Source organism: Ranitomeya imitator, chromosome 4, assembly GCF_032444005.1.
Source record: "Ranitomeya imitator isolate aRanImi1 chromosome 4, aRanImi1.pri, whole genome shotgun sequence".
Taxonomy (NCBI): Eukaryota; Metazoa; Chordata; class Amphibia; order Anura; family Dendrobatidae; genus Ranitomeya; species Ranitomeya imitator.
The window spans coordinates 354,193,760-354,209,779 of NC_091285.1; the positions used below are offsets into that span (position 1 = coordinate 354,193,760).

At 40.5% G+C, this 16,020-nt stretch overlaps 1 protein-coding gene across 1 annotated transcript in view; it reads left to right on the forward strand.

The window, feature by feature from the left end:
• LOC138674514 (laminin subunit beta-4-like) overlaps window positions 1–16,020 on the forward strand; it is a 341,174-nt gene that overhangs the window by 12,028 nt on the left and 313,126 nt on the right. The window contains exon 2 of the mRNA XM_069762342.1: window positions 4,916–4,984. Coding sequence (XP_069618443.1) covers window positions 4,916–4,984 — 69 coding nt within the window. The remainder of the gene's footprint in view (window positions 1–4,915; window positions 4,985–16,020) is intronic.

The window sequence follows — 16,020 nt, forward strand, 5'->3', positions numbered from 1 at the left end:
GATTTTGGCTCCTAAAGTCTCGGGGATATTGTGGCCTAACATTCCTATGAATGTGAATTTTTGTGAGTCCTTTTTTGTATTTGTATGTTTTTTTCATTTTGGATATTTACACTATTTTAAGAATAATATTAAAAGTTAATTTTTAAGTAATAATCACACCCTGCTTTGTTAATTTGGCCTGTCTTCTGGTAGCACCTACAGCTTCTGGACACTACCCTGACAGACACAGCAAATCTTCTTGTCACAGCTTGCATTAATGTGCCATCCTGGATGAGCTGCACTACCTGAGCCACTTGTGTGGGTTGTAGAGTTATCTTATCACTAGTTGTTATACCACCTGATAAAGATAGTGTGCCACTATTGAAATGCGTTGTGGAGTGTTTTAATAAAGGTCTATGCTTTTTAATTTTTAATTGCCTTGTCCCATTTTGCCTCAGCGCTTCTTAAGACCGCGATATCTTTTCCTCCTATAACAAGAATTGAGGTTTAAAACTACCCAATTACTGTTAAGGACTGAACTAAGGTCACAGCTGTGGGAATTTTACTATCCATGAAAAAATGGCCCACCATTTTTTTTCAGGTGACATCTTAGTTGCATCATCTGTTTTTTCACTAGGAGATGTTTGTTCCTAATCCATTGAAATGACTCCATGGAAGATTTTTTAAATTCAAATTATATTGAAAATGATCATGAAACAATAGCTACATGAGAGCAGAAAACAGGAGCATATTCAGATTTGCATCCGTGTTTCATGGATACCTATTTACGTGTATGGTCAAGTCTGATTTGCAGACACATCAAAATAGGATATTATTACTATACATTTATATAGCACCATTTATTCCATGGCGCTTTGCATGTGAGAAGGGGCAAATATAGACAAGTACAATAAACATGAGCAATACAAGGCACACACAAGTACAGGAGGAGAGAGGACCCTGCCTGCATGTGCTCACAGTCTACAGGGGATGGGTGAGTATGCACTAGGAGAGGGTAGAGCTGGTTGTGTGGCGGTTCAGCAGACTAAGGATCACTGCAGATTGTAGGCTTGTCGGAAGAGGCGAGTCTTCAGGTTCTGAGGCTCTCGGTCTCACGAATCTAACACTTGGACCTGTGATTTTCATTGAAATTGTTATAGATCCATGAAACTCTATGGTTCGTGTGCTTTCCTGGAAAAAATTAGACAGCACATGGACTTTCCCATAGTGAACATGGCCGTAATAAGTGGGAAAAAATGGGATTGAAGATAGTACAAAAAAGGAGTTATAGAGCGTCTGGTAATGATAATCCCGTAGAATTTATCCACTGGAATATAAGATATAAAGAAAGTGCATGAGTTTAGCGCTAATGCATAAATGACCCAAAAGGAAGAATCTAAATAAAGCTCAATATTGCAAGTGAGAGGTAATGCTCGCATAAGTATGTATTTACTGTGTCTTTGTATATTAATGTCTCAACGTGGTGAGGAAGATGCCCAAAATAATATCACAAATCAAAGGGAAGGCAAAGGCAGAGAAGTGGTAAACGGCATAACTCATACATACACACATGCATGGCCTCAATAGACAAATTGCTTAAGAGCCCCAATAGCACCATTGATCATTTTAACGCACAGGTGCCTTTATTTGATGTCTTATTACTTTGCCAGAATACTTTTAATCTATACTTTATTTAATGTTGTTTTTGCACTTTGTATGTTAACTGTGGTGCAACTATGTTAGGATGATCTTCATTTCCCTTCATTTTCCTTCTCTCCTTTTCCTCCCTAACCCATTTCCTCTTTTCTTTTGTTTGATTACATTACTTTCCCTTCATTGCTTTCTTGAACCATTATCCCCTATACTGTAAAAATCCCTAATAAAAATAATTTTGAAGAGAAAAAGAGGGAGATGACCAAAATAATATCCCAAATTAAGAGGGTTTATATCATATAGAAACCTATCTCTCAAATGAGAGAAAGGTTTTTACACCGAAGGCAAAGGCAGAAAAATGGTCCTGCGGCAAAAAGCATAATTCATATACATACATGCATGGCCTCAATAGACAAATTGCTTAGTAGCCCCAATCGCACCATGGATTCTTTTAAAGCACAGGTGTATTAAGAAACCATGTCAAAAAATGTAGATTGACACTTATCTCAAAGAGGCTGGTACCCCATCCCAATGCATTTCCCTATTGACAATCCAAATGGGGTTCATCAGGGGAAATGGTAATGGTGAGCCACGGGCAGCATATGTCAATGGGAACATAATGCATAAAAGACCAAATTGCAGCATGAATTTTAGAAATATTAATCAATAACATTAAGAAGAATGTTTTTCAAAAACAATCAGTAATAAATATATACTTAAGGAATTTGTGTCAAAATAGTCGCTATGCACCACATTTATATTTGTCTCACTTGAAAAGAAGGCATGACCTAGGGTAGAGGAGCATAGTTTGGCAACTAGGGGCATGGCTCAAAAAATTTAGTTGAAAATTATAGCCTCCAAAACAACTAATAGATGGTGCAGAATTAGACACATGTGTCATGCTTGCATGTGGCACACTTGCTTCGTGGACCCACTGTGCCACGAGTTCGGCTTGCCTAGGAGGGACGTCGTTAAGTGGATACCTGGTGTTCACTGGAGCTCCTGAAGATGGAGTCAGACTTGAACTGCCAGTACCGCAGAACCCCAGTACCGCAGCTGCTGGGTTCGTTGGATGGGGATATGGGACCACAGTCACTGCCAGGCAGGATTCAGACAACGTGGACTTCGGAGATTGTTTTTTGTTCAGACACACAGGTCTCAGGAAATGGATCAGGCACCACCAACACTGCTTAAGGGTTCAGACACTGCAGAAGTGTCTTCAGGGTCACTACATACTAAGCAAGACTAAAGAAGAAAGCGACAAGTGAAACGCGCATCGGGGTTTCTCCTTCTAGCAATTTCCACAGCGCAGGTAAAAGATAGCACGATATTATCGCCTTTATACTCTATACTCTGGTATTCACAAGGACTATGATGTATTCAGATTTGTTCAACAATTATGCATTTGCACTTAAGTACAAGTCACTCCTAGCCCCTGCAGGACATATATATATTTTTTCAGACATTATGAATATGTTTACAGGTCATGCACTTGCACTTTAGCACTAGTAACCTTTAGCCTTCTTAGGCAGTCTTTACTTTTATTATACTGGTCTTTCTGAGATTTACTCTAACAATCCAAAGCCTGCTGTTGCACCTGTGTCTATTATATGCCTAAAAAACCACTAAATACTTTGGCCTGTTTGAGGTATATTATTTCTTTTGATATTGCATGTGGTTGTCATTACTATTAACTACTGTGTGGGTTGCTTGGAGCTCACTCTGCCTTGTTTGATCCCCTTATGTATACCGGTGATCTTCAATTTTAACTCATTGTGAATAAAATATCTTCATTATACTTTTGGTTCTGTACTTCCCCTTTTTTTGTCTCAATATATTTTAGGAAGTGTATTGAATCATAATTTTGGCCTTTAATTTTGGGTATTTTACTTAAACATTGTTGCAAACCAAGTGCAAGACTTTATTATTCACTATTGGCAATAGCCTCGTTTAGCAGGTTAACACACCCTGCAAAAATAGCGAGGAATGGTTTTAGGGCCATGGCAAAGGTATGTTTTTTGCTTACAATATATTAGGGCTATATCTTATATAAATCACAATTAAACAGCACTTTGAATAGCAATTGTATTATTATTCAAGGTGCCATACTGGAAACTGAAATTGTTAAAGCACCACTCCAGCGTTTTTTTTTTTCGGCACTGGAGTGGCGCTTTAAATGTAAGTCCCCTGTCCCTTGTCATATACTCACCCTCCGGCTTCACCATTTCTCGGCACCGCTCCAGTCCTGAGGTGTCGTTTTGTGAGCACAACTTCTGACTAGCTGAAAGTCAGAAGCCACATCACAAGCTCTCAAGGCAAGTCTATAAGAGGCAGAACGAAGCTCTTATAGTCTTCTATTGAAAAGTGACAAACACGCCGCTCCATGATACACTGGAACTGCCGGCATGTCACTTTTCATCGTAGAACAACAGTAGCAACACTGAAAAATGATGGTGTCTGCAGGTGAGTATGAGACAGTAGGCAGGGGAATTACATTTAAAGCACCACTCCACCGGTGCGAAAAAAATAATGCTGGAGTGGTGCTTTAATAGTGCTGCTATTGTGGCTCAATACACAGTATGTATATACTGTACATATATAGATGTAGATATACATGTGTGTATGTGTGTTTGTTTGCACACATACACATGGTATACCTTCAATATAGTTGATACTTTACCACCCAGCAGCATTGTACTGCAGCTTCATAAGCAGGGACTCAAGATCACTATATAAGAGTCTTCATAAATGAAATATTCTCTAAATGGGTTATAGTCAGCAGTGGGGATCACAAGGTCTGTTTTAGGACCACTTCTCAAAAAACATAGTTTTAAAAATATTTTTTAAACTCAATTACTTATTAATTTAAATAGCACTTCTCACATTTGCACACATTTTGTAACATATACCATAAATATAGAAAAAAAATCAACCAGAATTTTCTCACCTACAAACAAAAGAAAATAGTAGTGTGTTTAATGACGCTAGTTAGCACCATATATACTTGAATGGTGTGGTATATTGTAGTTTATGGACTTCATTTGCAAATTGTAAATCATAAATTAGAATACATAGTCAAACCGTGAGTATTTATACAGAAGAGGGAATAATAGAAAGAATAGGAATGTGAAAGGTGATTATAGATGTGCCATAAAAGTGAGTCATTTATCAATCAGGTATAGGCAATTTATAAATATCTTCCATTTAGTATTGGAATTCCTGTATAATATAAAGCAATTACATTCTATGTCTAACACTCAATCATTTCTCACTAATACTCTAGCACTCAATATTTCTATGTTATTTTTGGTACAGATAATGACTGTCCTGGAATTGATCATTTGCATAGTAGGTAAGTACTATTTATGTTTGATTTAAATGTCATGAAAACATTTGTGTTACTTGTTATTCATACTTTTCAGTTTAGTACAATTTTTGTCTATCATCTGTTTTCAAACCCAAAATGGAATATGTTACATTTTTAGCAAATTGTAGCAAATCACTGAATGCCAGTTTGTGATTGGAATGCTTTGATCAAAACATGAATGCAAGACAGGTTCACAAAGAGTTGTGTTTCATCTGTCATGTATACATTTTTTTACTATTGCTTCCTATTGTACAACACCTACTATCATGGATTTTTTTTTACATTTTTTAATATTAACAAATCCTAATAGTTGATAAAACAGTTAAATGGGGTGTACTATTTTTATTTATATCACTCTATAAGCTAGGAGAATGATAACAAACTGAGCTTTTACTTATCCTCACCAGGTCCATCGACGACTCTCTACTACTGCTCAAATCTTTGTTGACCGGCTGGATTGCTGTCATGTTGACAGTGCTGCATCCAATCACTGAGATCAATGGCTTATGCCATCAAAATTGGCAGGAGCACTGCACCCAGTGATTGGCTGCAGAGGTTACAAGATTTGTAGACATAACATCACTGCTGCTGCCAATCCAGAAATTTTAAAGCACTGGAGAATAAGCAATGGGAATAGACATGGGGAGTAAAACTCAGTTTATTATACTTGTCAGCCTCTGAGCCTATGAAGTAATAATAGGAAAAACAAGACAACCCTTTTAAAATTATTTAATTAAAATTAAATATTAATTAATATTAATATAATGTGACTAATATTAAACACAACCATTATTATGGTACAAACTATGTCTTTGCTGGTGGTTTACGTTTATCGTTTATTTTTTGTTGTACATATGTGTGTAATATTCATGTGAATAAAATGATAAGGAATCTTTTTCTGGATTGTTAAGAGATTAATATAAACAGTCAACATTTCATGAATTTAATATGGGTCAATAAGTGCTGCCCGTTTGTAAACCACTGATATTTTTAGCAATATATTATAGGATACTTCACTATGTAATAATTAGAACAAGTTTTGCCAAGTACAGTCTGAAATGTTATGTTAAGTCTCCAGGGCTTTAATTTAGAGCTACCATTCAAGACTCGACCTGTTTTAGAGACTAATACCTGGAGGGAAGGTGAAAAAAAGAAGCTGAAAGTATTTGACTCCAGGTGTAAAGTGGTCCTTAGCTTTTTACTGCATTGTATTGGTATGTCAGTTCAATAAATCTCATGTTTCACAAAGTGACATTTTAGCACTAACACGTTATTTGTACACATTTGTATAACTACCCATACAAGTAACAAGCCAATCATATATGTAGAGATTTATTTTATGCTTTCCTTTTTTGTAGAGGTATTAAATTAGCAATGTCACCATTGCTGAGCTGTGACTACACCCCAAATTTAAGAAGAACTAATACCAGGCATTGTAAAAGAAATATTCAATAAGTAGAAAATGGAAATGCAGAAGTCACCCATATAATTGGAATTAAAAGTCCTTTATTTCACACGCATGGACATCAGTGTTCGCAAAGAATGATGTCCATGTGTGTGGAATAAAGGACTTTTAATTCAAAGGAAATGGGCGAGTTCTACATTTTCATTTTCTACTTATTAAATGTATGATATACTTTGAGCTGTGCACCACCTTGACATATCCTATTAAAAGTTGTATCTGGACAGTCATCAATACTATTATTTGCAGTTCTGAAAACTGGTGCCTCTGCGTCGTCTAGTTGTACTGGAAATGTAAATAGGTCATTATTCAGAATTCAAAACATGCATAAACTCATTAATATATAGTTGAAGATGAAATGATATCTAAAAGGCTTCAAGTTAAAGAAGACACATTTGTTTAGTATATTAAGGAAAAAAATATTACATATATATAAAGTACAGACCGAAAGTTTGGACACACCTTCTCATTTAAAGATTTTTCTGTATTTTCATGAATATGAAAATTGTACATTCACACTGAAGGCATCAAAACTTTGAATTAACACATGTGGAATTATATACTTAACAAAAAAGTGTGAAACAACTAAAAAAATATGTCTTATATTCTAGGTTCTTCAAAGTAGCCACCTTTTGCTTTGATGACTCCTTTGCACACTCTTGGCATTCTCTTGATGAGCTTCAAGAGGTATCCATCGGGAATGGTCTTCCAACAATCTTGGAGGAGTTCCCAGAGATGCTTAGCACTTGTTGGCCCTTTTGCCTTCACTCTGCGGTCCAGCTCACCCCAAACCATCTCGATTGGGTTCAGGTCTGGTGACTGTGGAGGCCAGGTCATCTGGCGTAGCACCCCATCACTCTCCTTCTTGGTCAAATAGCCCTTACACAGCCTGGAGCTGTGTTTGGAGTCATCGTCCTGTTGAAAAATAAATGATGGTCCAACTAAACGCAAACCGGATGGAATAGCATGCCGCTGCAAGATGCTGTGGTAGCCATGCTGGTTCAGTATGCCTTCAATTTTGAATAAATCCCCAACAGTGTCACCAGCAATGCACCCCCACACCATCACACCTCCTCCTCCATGCTTCACGGTGGGAACCAGGCATGTAGAGGCCATCCGTTCACCTTTTCGCACAAAGACACGGTGGTTGGAACCAAAGATCTCAAATTTGGACTCATCAGACCAAAGCACAGATTTCCACTGGTCTAATGTCCATTCCTTGTGTTCTTTAGCCCAAACAAGTCGCTTCTGCTTGTTGCCTGTCCTTAGCAGTAGTTTCCTAGCAGCTATTTTACCATGAAGGCCTTCTGCACAAAGTCTCCTCTTAACAGTTGTTGTAGAGATGTGTCTGCTGCTAGAACCCTGTGTGGCATTGACCTGGTCTCTAATCTGAGCTGCTATTAACCTGCGATTTCTGAGGCTGGTGACTCGGATAAACTTATGCTCAAAAGCAGAGGTAACTCTTGGTCTTCCTTTCCTGGGGCGGTCCTCATGTGAGCCAGTTTCTTTGTAGCGCTTGATGGTTTTTGACACTGCACTTGGGGACACTTTCAAAGTTTTCCCAATTTTTCAGACTGACTGACCTTCATTTCTTAACGTAATCATGGCCACTGGTTTTTCTTTACTTAGCTGCTTTGTTCTTGCCATAATACAAATTCTAACAGTCTATTCAATAGGACTATCAGCTGTTTATCCACCAGACTTCTGCACAACACAACTGATGGTCCCAACCCCATTTAAAAGGCAAGAAATCCCTCTTATTAAACCTGACAGGGAACACCTGTGAAGTGAAAACCATTCCCGGTGACTACCTCTTGAAGCTCATCAAGAGAATGCCAAGAGTGTGCAAAGCAGTCATCAAAGCAAAAGGTGGCTACTTTGAAGAACCTAGAATATAAGACATAATTTCAGTTGTTTCACACTTTTTTTGTTAAGCATATAATTCCACATGTATTAGTTTATAGTTTTGATGCCTTCAGTGTGAAAGTACAATTTTCATAGTCATGAAAATACAGAAAAATCTTTAAATGAGAAGGTGTGTCCAAACTTTTGGTCTGTACTGTAGGTCACTATGTGGTGGTAATATGGTGTCTGGTCATAGTGTGGTGATATTTGTCCCTTTGGATGTGATATTATTGGTCATTTTAAAAATTGAAAAATAAATAAAAATATACCTAAATTGTATTGCATTTTTTAACAAATTTTTATAGGTTAGCATAGAGTAGGGCCCGGCCAAAAGAGTCTACCTTATCATGTTGGCAGATTAGAAAAATCTTTTGGCCAAAACAAAAGCTGCTGTCTATATGTGTGATCTGGTGATTGCAACTGTTAATGTGTGATTTTTGAGAAGTGAAGTTTTTCCAAGAGAGAGCGGTGGGACTGTGGACAGTTTGAGGGGTGGAGCCTGGGCTGGGGTTGGAGCCTGGGCGGAGTCTCAAGGAGCCCCAAAAATTGTGCCAGTATGGGGCCCCAATATTCCTAGTGGCAGCCCTGATTGATCCACCCCCTTGCTTGATGGTTGGTGAGATGTTGTTTTCCTGAAATTCTGTGCCCTTTTTTCTCCATACATACCTTTGATCATTGAGGCCAGAGTTCTCTTTTAACATTACCGATCCACAGGACTTGTTTCCAAAATGCATCAGGCTTGTTTAGATGTTCTTTTGCAAGCTTCTGACCCTGCATTTTATAATTAGGATGCAGGAGAGGTTTTCTTCTGATGACTCTTCCACGAAGGCCATATTTGTGCAAGTGTCTCTAAACAACTCCAGAGTCTGGTAAATCTTTCTGAAGGTCTTTTGCAGCAATCATAGAGCAGCTCTCACTCAAATTTTGCTTAGTATTCTGGACTATTGGAAATGTGTGTAGACAAATGTGTGTGGACAAAGAAAATGTATCATCTTTAACTTTAGCCTTTTTAGAGATCATTTAATCTTCCACATGCTTATCTGTTCATAATAACAGTAATTCAGATCAGGGGTGCCCAAACCTTTACAAGCCACTGTAACTGTTTGGACTGTATCATTTGCAGAACAATGCACAGGCCTAACCCAGCGCTTAGTGCTGAATTGTAATAATAATAATCTTTATTTACCTTATTTTTTGAATTATAAGATGCACTTTTTTCCTCAAAATTTCAGTACCATTGATGCAGGCTGCAGCCTGATATGAAGGGGTGTCTGGCAGTGCTGTAGGTGTCCGGCGCTGCTATCCAGTGCTCTGAGGGTGTCTCCGGTGCCTGGCGGCGCTGCGGGGGTGTCCTGCAGTGCTACAGTGGGTGTCCGGTGCTCTGCTAGTGTCTCTGGTGCTGTGGGTGAGTGGCCAGTGCTGCACGATGCTGCTATAGTGGTCTTCGATGCTGCCAGGGCCCACCCCGGCAGTCCCATGGTTTCCTTTGTGGTGGACTCTGGGTAAATGGTCACGGGGGGCGGTGCATGCCCAGATGGAGATCTTGGCACAGAGATCTCAAGAGATGAAATTTCAGTGAGGAAATCTCATCTCCCGAGATCTCCATCTGCGTGGCAGCCATTTTCCTAGAGTCCACTGCACAGGAAACCATGGGACTGCAGGGGCTCTGGCCTTTCACAAAATGTTGGCAGAGCCCCGGCAGCATTGGAGACTATTGCAGCAGCACTGCGGGCAGCAGTGACGGACACCCCCACAGCACCATAGGGCATCTGAGACACCTGCAGAGCACGGGCAGCAGCGCCAGACACCCACAGCACCACCAGACACCCCTTCATCCCAGCCTGTGGCCTGCAGCCTCACCCCACTCCTGCCTTCTCCAGCAGTGACCCTGGGTCCCCGCTTCACCACAGCCACCACCCCGGGTAAGCAATAAGATGCATGTATTATAAGAAGCATCATCATTTTATTAAAAAACATTTTTTCCTATTTTTCTCCTCAAAGTTTGGGGTGCGTCTTATAATCTGGAGAGTCTAATAAAGCAAAAAATACGGTATATAGCACCAACATATTACGCAGCGCTTTACAGTTTAACAGGTTAACAGTTCAACCGCAAACTCGACAAATCTTATCCCTGCTGTGCAGGTTGTTGCCCAACTAAACATGGAAGAATTATGTTTTAGAGATCACATTAACCATATTTGTATGTCTATGTAACTTAGATTTAACTAGATGACCAAGTCTTAAAGGGAATAAGTCAGCATGTTTTTGCTATGTAATCTGAAGGCAGCATGAGGCAGATTTCAGCAATGCATCTCTTATCAAGCTCCAAGATTTTGTTTGCTTGCAATGATTGTTTTAGCACCAGTACCTTATCATTTCTGGGACACAGCAGCTTGTGCCTCCTGGTCTGACACGCCTCTCCTGTGATAAGCAGCTCACTGTCTATGGACATTGTATATACAGAACCTGAGGTGGACGGGGGCAGGTTTTTCAGCTCTTCTTTATGCTAAATCTAAAAACTCTGTGTCAGAACAGCTGCACCCAGTAATATAAATGGATTCAGCTTTTCTTTGCCTACAACATGATGTTCTCAGATGAGGTAGTAAAAACCTGCTGAAAGATTCCCTATACATAAGTTACAAAGCTGGAGGACAGCAGTGGCAATTAACCCATGAACTGTCCTGCATAAAAACCTTCCCTTACTTGTATGCAAAGGAAGTCTGTCACCAGGCTTCAGGTTTTTGCTACCCCAACTGACAGCAGCATGGTATAGGGGCAGAGCTGCTTGCTCTAGTTTTGATAAATTCACTGTTTTCTCTTCTGCAGATCTACCTGTTGTCTGAATGTTGAGCTCTGTATAACACATCCCTCATCACTTATTGTCAGCTTTCTGTGTACACTATGCATAGGCAGAAGGCTGCCAAACAATATAGAGCTCATGAATAAAGAGTACATGGAAGCAAGTTTTCAAGTCTTCCAGTAATAATCTCCTGAAAAGAAGAAAGAGGGATATAGGTGTTAGGTGTCAAGTTCCTGCTGCTGCACAGGGGGAATCTCGAACCATGTCCTCTGCAGTCTCCCATTCTTCCCCAGCCGAAGTGGAGACTGCTAAGCAGAGACATCGGTCCCAGCATCTGACTGAAGCTGATACTGTGCGGCTGGTTACGGCTTCCGTCCCAAGTTCAGCCTTTGTAACCAGCATAAATCAGCGGCGAGCAGATGTTCCAGGGACTAAGTCCTGCTTTTCATCTACTGAGCATGCCCGTAGGACAACATCTCATTGGAGGTCGGAGGTCACATGCTCAGTTCCTGTAGTGGCCCTGATTGGACCCGGAAGGCTACATCTATAAAAGGATTGCCTGGCCGCTTGGCCATGCTCTAGTATAAACCTGTAATCGTGTGTGTGTGGTTGTATGCCTGTTCGGGTGATTGCTCCTTAATCATTCCCATTCCTAGAGTTGTTGAATGTTCACGAATGTTGAAGCTACCTAGCGCCTGACAGTGCCTTAACACAAGAGCATGATCCTTACTGCGCCTAACCAGCAGCGATCGCCAGTGTGGCACCGTGCGCAATTAGTGCGCTTTCCTAACCCTTGTAAGGGTGGTTAGTGGCGTCCGCCTGTGCAGCGCTGTATGCACTCTGTGCAGTAATCTTTAATTAGGCCTGACAACCGGTCAGTGTAGGGTGGGAATTCCTGCTTGATCTCAGAATCTGACTCAGGGCATCCTCAGGCGCGGGCTCAAAAGCCACCGAGGGTCAGAGCAGGATCAATCACCAGCATAATGGGGGTGAATTTCAGGGATCAACTAGCGTCCATCTGCTGCAACCTGTGACTGCTAACAGGGCACAGCGTTTCCTTAGTTTCCCTGTGACTCTGTGAAGCAACAGAGTTCGCATCTGTTCATACCGGGTGACGGAACCCGAGTTGTCAGGCGTTGTACCGCCATATAGTGCTGCCATTACTTAGCAGCAGATTCCATCTCTGCATGGTGGACCCCAGGCTGCGAACGCACCTTTTATTATCTTTATATTTATTCGGCGCATTCCGCCAGCCCTAACAATAGGACACTGTACTACTACAGTAAAAAAAAAAAAAATTCCATAAGTAAAGCACTCCATAAGTGAACACAAAATAAGGGATCTGGCACTACAAACATGCAATGCAATGAGTGTTGCTTTATTAGAACCGCATTCCAAACAAGGGCAATGTTTTGGTCAGACAATAAGGGAATATTTCCACATTCAGGAAACGCTGCGTGTTTGACGCTGCGTTGAGTCGCAGCGTCAAACACGCAGCGTCCAGATGTTACAGCATAGTAGAGGGGATTTTATGAAATCCTATCTCCACTATGCGTGGTAACACGCACCCGGCGGCCCTGCGACTCCGGACATGCGGTGCATCTTTTTAGATCGCAGCATGTCTGTTTACCTTGTGGCGATGCTGCGCCGCCGCAAGGTAAAACACAGGGCCCTATGTGTGGGGTGCGATGATTCCGGATGTGTGCAATGAACACATCCGGCACCATCGCGTCCCCAGAAGGAGGCGGAGCTTTGGGCAGAGCGAGTTTTCTGCTCCGTCCAAAGCGCCGGCCATCCTGAACGTGGACACGTACCCTTAGACCTTCCTCAGACAGATTGCTGATAAAAATGTGAGATGAGCAGTGAGACAGTGAGCAGCGCAAACAGAAAATGGGACACAGCCCTGGTGATGTAGCTCACTGTCTCCCTGCTTATCTCACTTCTTTATCAGCAATCTGTCTGAGGAAGGCCTAATTACATTGCGCTTGTTTGGATTGTGGTTCTAATAACACTCATTTTTTTCACGTGGATGCTAAGTCTGAGTGAAAAAAAACAATCATCTGAACAGCCTCACTGAATAACAGGTCAGTGTGCTGTTAAGTTTTTCATGTGATGGCACTTGGACTGAAAATACGGTTGTGAAACAAAGCCTAAAACGGTGATTTTATTAAAACTACAGCAGGCAGCCCAGTGACACTTTACTGTAATCAGGGTCTCAAGTCTACACATTACACTGCTCTCAGATTAGGTTGAAAATCCTGGTGACAGATTCTCTTTTAGAAACAAGAGATATATAAAGACAAATTAGTTATTTGTCCAAGCATGAGCAATGTATCTGAATTGAAAGAGACAGCGAACAAAGAGCAATTATTGCGTGAAGTTTACTTGTATTTCATAATATCCAGTGACACACAGAGTAACTATTTGAAGAATGTGCTGCTTTTTCTTTAATGTCTTCATGTGCAATGTTTTTTCCAAATGCAGCACATCGTGTGTTTGCCCTTATAGTGGTGTTTTATTCTTTAACTATGTTTGGCTAAAAATCAAGGGTAAGGCAAATGTACAGGTGCATCTCACAAAATTATAATATCATCAAAAAGTTAATTAATTTCTGTTTTTCAATCCAAATAGTGAAACTCATATATTATATAGAGTCATTACAAACAGGGTAATCTATTTAACGTGTTTATTTCGGTTAATGTTGATGATTATGGCTTAGAGCCAATGAAAGCCCAAAAGTCATTATCTCAGTAAATTAGAATACTTTATAACACCAGCTTGAAAAAATGATTTTAAATCCGAAATGTTGGCCTACTGAAATGTATGTTCAGTAAATGCCCTCAATACTTGGTCGGGGCTTCTTTTGCATCAAATACTGCATCAATGAGGCGTGGCATGGAGACGATCAGCCTGTAGCACTGCTGAGGTGTTATGGAAGCCCAGGTTGCTTTGATAGCGACCTTCAGCTCGTCTGCATTGTTGAGTCTGGTGTCTCTCATCTTCCTCTTACAATACCCCATACATTCTCTATTGGGTTAAGGTCAGGCGAGTTTGCTGGCCAATTAAACACAGTGATACTGTTGTGTTTAAACCAGGTATTGGTACTTTTGGCAGTGTGGACAGGTGCCAAGTCCTCTGGAAAATGACATTTCCATCTCCAAAAAGCTTGTCGGCAGAGGGAAGCATGAAGTGCTCTAAAATTTCCTTGTAGACGGCTGCGCTGACATTGGTCTTGATAAAACACAATGGACATACACCAGCAGATAACATGGCTTTCAAAACCATCATTGATTGTGGATACTTCACACTAGACCTTAGAAATCAAGGTCCCAGAGTCTGGAGGAAGAGTGGAGAGGCACACAGTCCAAGCTGCTTGAGGTCTAGTGTGAAGTTTCCACAATCAGTGAGGGTTTTCAGAAGCCATGTCATCTGCTGGTGTAGGTCCACTGTGTTTTATCAAGATCAAAGTCAGTGCAACTGTCTACCAGGAAATTTTAGAGCACTTCATACTTCCCTCTGCTGACAAGCTTTTTGGAGATGGAAATTTCATTCTCCAGCAGGACTTGGCACCTATCCACACTGCCAAAAGTACCAATACCTGGTTACAAAACAACAGTATCACTGTACTTGATTGGCCAGAAAACTCACCTGACCTTAACCACATAGAGAATCTATGGGGTATTGTCAAGAGGAAGATGAGAGACACCAGACCCAACAATGCAGACGAGCTGAAGGCTGCTATCAAAGCAACCTGGGCTTCCATAACACCTCAGCAGTGCTACAGGCTGATCGCCTCCATACAATTCTGCATTGATGCAGTAATTGATGCCAAAGGAGCCCCGACTGAGTATTGAGTGAATTTACTGAACATACATTTCAGTAGGCCAATATTTTGGATTTTAAAATAATTTTTCAAGCAGGTGTTATAAAGTATTCTAATTTACTGAGATAATGACTTTTGGGTTTCCATTGGCTGTAAGCCATAATCATCAGCATTAAGAGATAAACAAGTGAAATAGATCACTCTGTTTGTAATGACTCTATATAATATATGAGTTTTACTTTTTGTATTGAAGAGCTGAAATAAATAAATTTTTTTATGATATTCAAATTTTGTGAGATGTACGTGTATCTGTAAAAAATGGATGCCACTCCAATTTTCCATGAGGGATCTGATTTTTTACGCACCCATAGACTTGAATGGGCGAGTTTCATCCAAAGCGCGAAAGAAAATACTTGATTTCTCTTGTGGACAGACAAGCCAAGAGGAAAATTGGTCATCTAAATAGCCCTATTCAATAACTTGGCTCAGTGTGCTGACCCATTATAAATGGGTCAGCACACTGAGCCAAGTTATTGAATAGGGCTGATTTGATACTTGATCACACGGTTACATGAAACATTGTCATCATGCCCCCTGTCTTGCACCTCAGGAAAGGTGGGAATGATCCTATTGCAAACAATGGGACGAGTTCCTCCATCAGCACCAGCAATATGGGATTCCTGCCTAAGAAAAAAAGACACTTAGCATGAGAATGCAGACCTGAAGTGGCAGTAATAGTAATAATAATTGTATTTATATAGCGCCAACATATTCCGCAGCACTTTACATTATAGAGGGGACTTGTACAGACAATAGACTTTAGAGCATAACAACAAACAGATACCAAGAAGAATGAGGGCCCTGCTCGCAAGCTTACAATCTATGAGGAAAAGGGGAGACATGAGAGGTGGATGGTAACAATTGCTTTCGTTGTTTGGACCAGCCATAATGTAAGGATCAGGTGTTCATGTAAAGCTGCATGAACCAGTTATCAGACTAAGTATGTAGCAGAACAGACACAGAGGGCTAAT